Source organism: Typha latifolia, chromosome 1, assembly GCF_019914945.1.
Source record: "Typha latifolia isolate L0001 chromosome 1, TyphaL0001v2, whole genome shotgun sequence".
NCBI lineage: Eukaryota > Viridiplantae > Streptophyta > Magnoliopsida > Poales > Typhaceae > Typha > Typha latifolia.
In genome coordinates this window covers 3173638-3181066 of record NC_133086.1, presented here as the reverse complement: position 1 = coordinate 3181066, position 7429 = coordinate 3173638, and the positions used below count along the sequence as shown (strand labels likewise).

The 7429-nt window shown below is 41.5% G+C and overlaps 2 protein-coding genes across 2 annotated transcripts; both read right to left on the bottom strand.

Annotated features, from left to right (window-relative positions):
• Positions 1 to 469: 469 nt before the first annotated feature.
• Positions 470 to 6522, bottom strand: LOC140780421 (uncharacterized). Its single transcript, XM_073125973.1, has 6 exons — positions 5313 to 6522; positions 5089 to 5154; positions 3208 to 4979; positions 2284 to 2990; positions 1981 to 2202; positions 470 to 1900 (listed from the first exon to the last, which is right to left on the bottom strand). Exons 3-6 carry the CDS (start codon positions 3278 to 3280, stop codon positions 632 to 634), a joined length of 2271 nt encoding a protein of 756 aa, XP_072982074.1. The 5' UTR covers positions 3281 to 4979; positions 5089 to 5154; positions 5313 to 6522; the 3' UTR covers positions 470 to 631.
• On the bottom strand, positions 6523 to 6957 carry LOC140797871 (uncharacterized). Its single transcript, XM_073151560.1, has one exon. The coding sequence runs from the start codon at positions 6955 to 6957 to the stop codon at positions 6523 to 6525; it is 435 nt and encodes a 144-aa protein (XP_073007661.1).
• Positions 6958 to 7429: the final 472 nt, after the last annotated feature.

Genomic DNA, 7429 nt, shown 5'->3' with positions numbered 1-7429 from the left:
ACAGTGGTCTCTTCTGAAAAAGATAAAGTCGGCACAAATTATGGAAAAAGCGAACCAATCGAGCGACAAGAGGGAGGACAAGAGCTTATCCATCCTTACTCATGGCATCATAGCAGGGTCCTATTTTTCTATCTACGGGAGCACGAAAAGGACTGCGTGGTCCACCCCGTTGTAAGAAGAAGGGTAAAGAAAGGAGGGCGTGCAGAATTCCCACTGCTCGCTGTCGATGTATGCTCACGAGATAGGAGGTCAGGGCAATCAAAATCCATGTCTAAAAGTTGAAAAAAGGGAGCTCCTTTTTGCTATATAATTGCGTATTATATTAAAGAGAGGCATGGCGTCCTCAGTCATCACAGCCATTTCCCCCTTTTGGTTGTCCTCGGGATTGGAATGAAAAGAACATGTATGGATTGCATAAGGCCAGGTAGCAGGACTAGAATCCAAGATAAAACTCCCGAGAAGCATTTCACGTATGTCGATCATGTTGATGCAATATTCCTTCCTACACTTGGGAATCCAATGAACTTGCACGCATTTTTAAAACAGAGAACATGAGCAGGAAAAAAATTCTATGTAAGGTAGACGAACATGAAGAGCAATGAATGGAATGAACAGTCTTGAATTCTAGACATCATAAGCCCGATCTTACTAGACGAGTGTTGGGCCCTTTTTGTCCATTTAAACCACTTGACCGTGAACTTTTGGCGCCAACTTGTGGAGGAGGAGGAGGAGGAGTTGGTTTACTATGTGATGTTGTTGCAAGATCACTTCTCCGAGCTCTCAAGGGAGAAGTCGTCGTTGTGGTGTCGCTACTACCACGTAGTCGAACGACCGGTGATCGCATGGATGCCTCTGTGCGTACTCCAGGAGACGGCGGCGGCGCTGCAGCCCCTCCCCGCACTGGCGTCGCCGCACGACCGGGCTTCGATGCATTTGAAGAGAACTTAGGAGTTGGTGGCAATACGGGAGGTGGGAGTGATCTTCCTTTTATAGTTGGAGTGGAAGACATGGAGGGAGAAACACGTAGCCTCGATGGAGGCGGTGCAAGGACCGGAGGGGCTTTCGTTGATGTTCTTGGAGATATAGGTAGAGGGGTAGGTGCGAGTTTCTTGGTTATCCCGTGTAGCTTGAGAGGAGTGGATGATCTGGGATTGGTGGGTGTTCCTCCAAGTCTAGTTGGGGATGTAGGAGGTGATGGAGTTGGAGGTTGAGGCACACAAGAGGCATCAGATGATGGCGGTTGCAGCTTGGAAGCTGGAGGTCTTACTCTGTTAGAAGTTAGAGGAGTCTTTTTTGCTTGACCGACTTCACTACCTCTATCATTGGCTCTGTTTGTTTGGACCTTCCCAAGCACTGCCTTCCCTTTTGTTTGTAATCTTGTGTGATCTGTAACAGGTTCATGCTTGCTGATCTTCCTCTTTGATATGACTGGAATTTGGGGCATGAAGGTAGTCTGCTTCTTTGAATGGGGAAAAGGTCTTCTGGGTGTTTGTTCTGGTACCTCAGTTACTGTCTGATGATTGCTTGATTCTTCAACCACATGGATATCTGATTCAAGATTTTGATCATCACCAGGTGGCATTTCGATTGGAAATGTTTGAGTTTCTGGGTCTCTTCTACTATCCAATCCATCTGAGTGATTTGAAAGCTCTTCGGCGTCGAAGAACTCATCTGTTCTTTCTGTGGAGATATGATCCTGCTTCTTGTTTTCAATGTGTTCAGCTAATATTTCTGTAGTGGTGTCTGTGGAAGCATTGTCCTGCTTCTCGTTCACAATGTTTTGATCGGCTAATACTTCTATATTTACTGCAGAAATGTGATCTTTTTTCTCCTCAGTCTGATCAACTAATGCTTCTGCAATTGTGTTGGATTCAACGGCGTCGAACTCCGAAAGGAACACCTGGTTCAAGCATGAATCTCCTCTCAATTCAGTGAGACATTACAAACTATTACGACTTTGTAATGGGAGCAGGTAACTACCTCAGCTTTGAAATCCTCTGGAAACTGGTGTTTGCATCTCCATGCAACATCAATTTCATCACGGGCAAGTGTCAAGAGGTTAGATCGAACAAACGCAGTGTTGAACATGAATCTGAACATCCTCTCCTCACCCTCCAGATCATGATCTACATGGAGGCACTCAATGATCACATCTCCTTGAATATGGCAATAGGTGTCAATTTTCATCACTATACTCCCTGCCTGCATTAACATCACAATGAATGACAACCCAGTGCATCAAACAAACAAAAGCTTTTTGAAAACAATGGCAGTAAGCAATACCTGGCTGTAGTGCTTTAGGTTCTTCTTAGTCTTTGGCGTCGCGAAAAGAACCTTCAAAGCTTTGTTACTCGGGGCTAGCGGGTCGCGACCATGTATGCGGATCATCGGCCTACATCCCCCTTCACCATCAAAATTTGGAATAGCTCTCAGTATCAAACAATCCAAGATAAAAGATGCATCTTCTGAAGGCCAATTTGCACCACTGCCTAGCTTACTAATATAGTCTAAATATCTCTGCTGAGTAGGTTGTGGATTCAAAGGGAAGAAGAGATGGAGAAGCTCCTTTGATGCATGCTTATACACCATCTCCAACGTCCGTTGCTCCACAGTATGCTGTTTCCTGTAAAGGAGCAGAGCAGCAAGCATGAAGGCAAGCGAAGGCCAACCCCCGGTCTCGCAGTGCATTAGCAACCGACTCCGTTGGCCGTCAAATGACAGCCACCTCTCACACGGCCGCAGGAAGTCATGGATAATCACCTCCAGAGGAAGGATTGGAAAGCGGTGGTATTGCCGCGGATAATCCATGACCGTCACGTTGAACTCGGACAAAATGCCCAAATCTTGACTTCTCTTATCCCCTTCCATTGTGTTGATCACCATGAAAGAGGCATCTGGAAAGTGGTCTTTTAGCTGGGCGAAGGCTCTGACCATGTAGTCCCTGTGCTCTTCTTCTCCTAAAATTTCTGTAGATAAGCAACAATTGAACACTGCAAGCAAGCAAACCAAGGTTGGAAACCCATTAGGAAATACTTATAGATGTTATCTAAAAGAAGAAGATTATCGGCCTGATTCAACTCATTGGAACAAATTAATCAAGAAAGCGGAGGTGATACCTTATCGCCTTACGATCATTCATATTTACTATCATCAAATTTAGCAATCGATACCGGTTTGAAAGCATTTTAAGAGCCAAAAGAACTTTACCGTGCACCCTATCGGAGAGCTCGAAGAGCCCATCGAGCGGCTTCCGCGAAAAGAGCTTCCGCAACAGAGCCATCGACGCGGGGTATAACACCAATTCCAACCGATCGATATGCTTAAAAATCCAACACCATCTCGATCGACATTCGAGAGTCCTCTGTCTTCCTCTTAGCTTGTAATTTTTGCGGGAAATCGAGGCGTCATCGTCATGCGGGGCATCACCATCACCTCGTAGCTTGGCGCGTGTTTAGATGGAGGGACTGGATTTGCTGTCGCGGATCGAACGAACGGATAGGAGATGTTTGGATGACGAGGAGGAGGGGGATGACGTGCAGGGATTGAACTTGAACTTGAACTTGAAGGCCAGTTCCATTCGTGGCGGGACCGGGAACGCAAGGCACGAAGGCAAACATAACAGCGATGTTAGGAGGAAAATAAAATTAATAAATATTAAATAAGATCCAGACATAGCATAGCAAATTTGTAGGATTTTTCTATAGGATGGGTTTACAAATAGGGATGGATTTTTATATAATTGGGATTGTCAAAATAGCTTAATTCTTGACGCTCGTTCGGAACTACCATGATAGTTAATTTTTAAATAAATTAGTATCAAAGTTAATAAATACATATAAAATAATAATAGTAAAAATTAAGTTTAGAGTGCAAAATATTTATCAACGATTTTTATCTCAGATCAAATAAAATATATTTCATTTTAGTGTAGTACTTGATATAATGTTAGATAACTTTTAAACTATTTTTAATAATTTATGTAAGTTAAAATAGTCTCTCTTTTTTTTAGATCTGTGCATTTATAAAATTTTGAAAGATGTAGCGACAATTATGATGTTTTAAATATTTTCGATGGTAATTATGTAAAAATCCATTAGAAATAGTAAACCATTTTAAACTTATATCTTCAAAGGGAATTAGTCAATCTGTTTAGATAGTATCATAAGAAAGGTCTTATCATGCCGCACAAAAAAAAAGAGGAGAAGAAAAGAAGAAGCTACTTTAATTCAGTTAAAAATTCTCCTCCTCGAAGTTTCTGACTGGCAATTGCCCAGCTGCACTAAATGTATTCAAATTGCTTATTTGGAATATATTAAAGACGAACTTGGCTGCACTATCACCTTTTAGTTTTGTTTTCTTCTCTCCACTCTGCAGTCAATTACCAATTATGCATTCAAATTAGCATAAAACACCTGCTGCAAGCCTACAACCTATACATTTCTGAGAAGAGAACAACCTGATGAGATATTACAAGAGTATATGGAAGCTAAAACAGACAATAAAAGAAAAGATTCCTACGGGGCATGTTAACTAAAGCAACAAAAATTATCATAAACCCACATAGTTTAGCAAGCATCTCGTTTGATCAAGGAAACCATCTTAAATGGATTGTTTCTCTATAGGCAGGTCACTATAAAATGTGAAAAGCTAGTCGTTCAGAGTAGCATTATAGATGAGAGATGAGAGATTACTTGGCACAAGCACCAAATAGTAAAAGGTTGTTCACAGTCATGAGCACAGAAGCTCAAACTTGAGTAACGTAAAATGCCAGTTGAATTTATTAGCCCAGCATGCAGTCATCGCTCTTTGTTGCCACGGCAAAACCCAATACAAGACTGATCAATGTATTATAGCTATTATCCATAGATCTTCTCAGGAAGTATGAAATGGCTTCAACATCCTCTTCAATGCATAGATCTGCTCTTCACCCATTGCAGACATGACGGTCAACACAAGATCCTTTCCATCTGCAGAACCACCTTTAACCGGTGTTGCATACAAAATTATAGTTAAAATGATTAATCTAACATATATATTCATCTAAGGATAAAAGCAATTAACAGGCACAATAAACTTCTGCTAACTAACCTAAGTCTCATCAGTTGGAGCCTCAGATCATACTTGGTGTTTCCATTTTCAGCCAGCAAACTTCACCTGCCACATTTGACAAAGAACAAGATATATATATATATCCAAACATATTAATCAGCAATAGGCAATACAAATGAGATGATACTCTCTAAGCTGACGTCCTACGGTACTACTGAATACATATACTGGCATCTAGCTTTCCGCAACTGGAAGATCTATACCTTTTCTTGTATCTGTTAGATCAGAAATTCTGAGGATAAATTTGGCAGAGCTTCGTAGTTTTTCTGCGCCTGCTCCAGCCACAACAATGAACAATTTGGTTGCATTGTTCGTTGTGTTGCTTTGGAGGTAACTAGAGATCATACATTGTGGAATTTTTGAAAGCACATCTGTCAAAATGATTCAATGCAGCAAAAGGATCTCTTCTCGTCGCATAAGATAGAAATATCTGTCTTGCTTCAGAACTACTCAGAGCAATCATGGCATTCTGTGAAGAATACAGTTCTCTCCATTTGCTTCAACATGGAAGTGCCGAATCCTTGCCATCACACTTATCACAACATGTTGACAATACTCAGAATAACATCTGAAAAGACAAACTCTGAGTGCTTTCTTATTTCCTACTGACTGAAACAAGCTCACCAGCATCACTTGGTTAGCCCTTATCTATGATCCCCTCAAATTCTTGTCTATGGTACAACCAAATGACAAAAAACTAGCAAACATTACCACATTTAGACCAACCTTAAGGAAGCTATTAGATTGTTTGCCAGAGTCAACATCCTGATCCCCCCAAAAAACTCTTCCAACTGAATATAATAGCTCATCCATAAAGCATAAAACACAACCAAAGAACTTCCACACAAATGGCCAGCTCTAGAATACCCAACAACTGTTCAATTTCAAGGACATTTCTGTTAATGATCTTTCAGATATACGCATGGCCAAAGTAACAGGCGATATGCAGGTTGACAATTTTTGTAGGGCTCTATAGCGTCATTTCTGCACAGCTCCCTGGGCTCTGATTTCTCTCCAACATATAATTCAGATGGTTAACTTGGATAGATTGTAATGGTCATCAAATGCACTTGCCAAAATCCAAATTGCTCACGTATTGAGATATTGGTAACATGGCTTACTAATTCAGGGAACCACATTATAATCTCCCCTTGCTAGTTTAAACAAGAATTGTAGTAGTTGAAATAAGAATTGCACCAAAAGAGCACATTTCACTTGAAAAGTTACCTCCTTCCATTAAAACAACAAATGCGAGGAAATCCACAGAGAGAGAAAGCAAACCCTAATTCTCTCCAATTATTCACCTTCATAAAAACAAACTAATCGAAACGAACAAATCATAATCCAAACTTTTCGAACCCAACAAGGTCAGAGACCAGAAAGAAAACATCCCGAGTCGAAAGCAGGTAAGAATCACACCGGCGCCTCCTTTCCCCTAGGCTTCTCGAACACCACCACAACGGCGGTCGGGGGAGACGCCGGAAGCCGAGAGGAGAAGCTGCGGTGCCGGAGATCTTCAGCAGGTGCGGCGCCGTCACCCTCGTCAAAGTTGAGGGCGTAGCTTAGCGGGTCGTACCCGAACTCAGAGGAGTGACGCCGGCGGTGGTGGCGGCCTCCGGATTTGGAGCTCCGGCACCGCAGCTCCGGCAGATCGTGAGGCTTGCAACGAAGCCACGCGGAGGGTGATCGGATCAGCGAGGTCGCCGACGATGGGGTGCGGTCACCGCCCTCGACGACGTCGGCGGGGGAGCGGAAGCAGGACGAGAAGCAGATGGGTGAGTGGAGGGTTTGGTGCTTTGGTTTCACGGGAGGAGGAGGGGAGGAGGGTAAGCGGTGATCGTACTCCATCCTCCCATATATGATAAGGAGGAGCTCGATGGGATTTCAAATCTAATATAATACAATATCTGAGCACCTGCCACTTTTCAAACTTAAAAAAATTGAAAAAAATAAATCAAAACTCATATTTTCAAAATAAGAAATGTATTTATCGTCGATCGCAATTTGATAAAAATGGACTTATTTGCCAACTTATCCTATCTTTTCAAAAATGTCTGCATAAATTGTGATATATCCTTAATATAGATTAGATAATGTTTGAAAAACTTACAAAAGGATCATTTTTTATATGGTATACTGGAAGATTAAAACATACCATGGATTTTTAAAAATAAATAAATAAATTGATGGAATCCAACATGAAACAGATGCTCTTTTGTTTTTATGTTGGTCACTATTTAATTTACTCATATATATAGCAATAGATTAATCGCCGAGTAGTTTTTACTTAATTATATTTATTTTTTTATTTGTATAATAA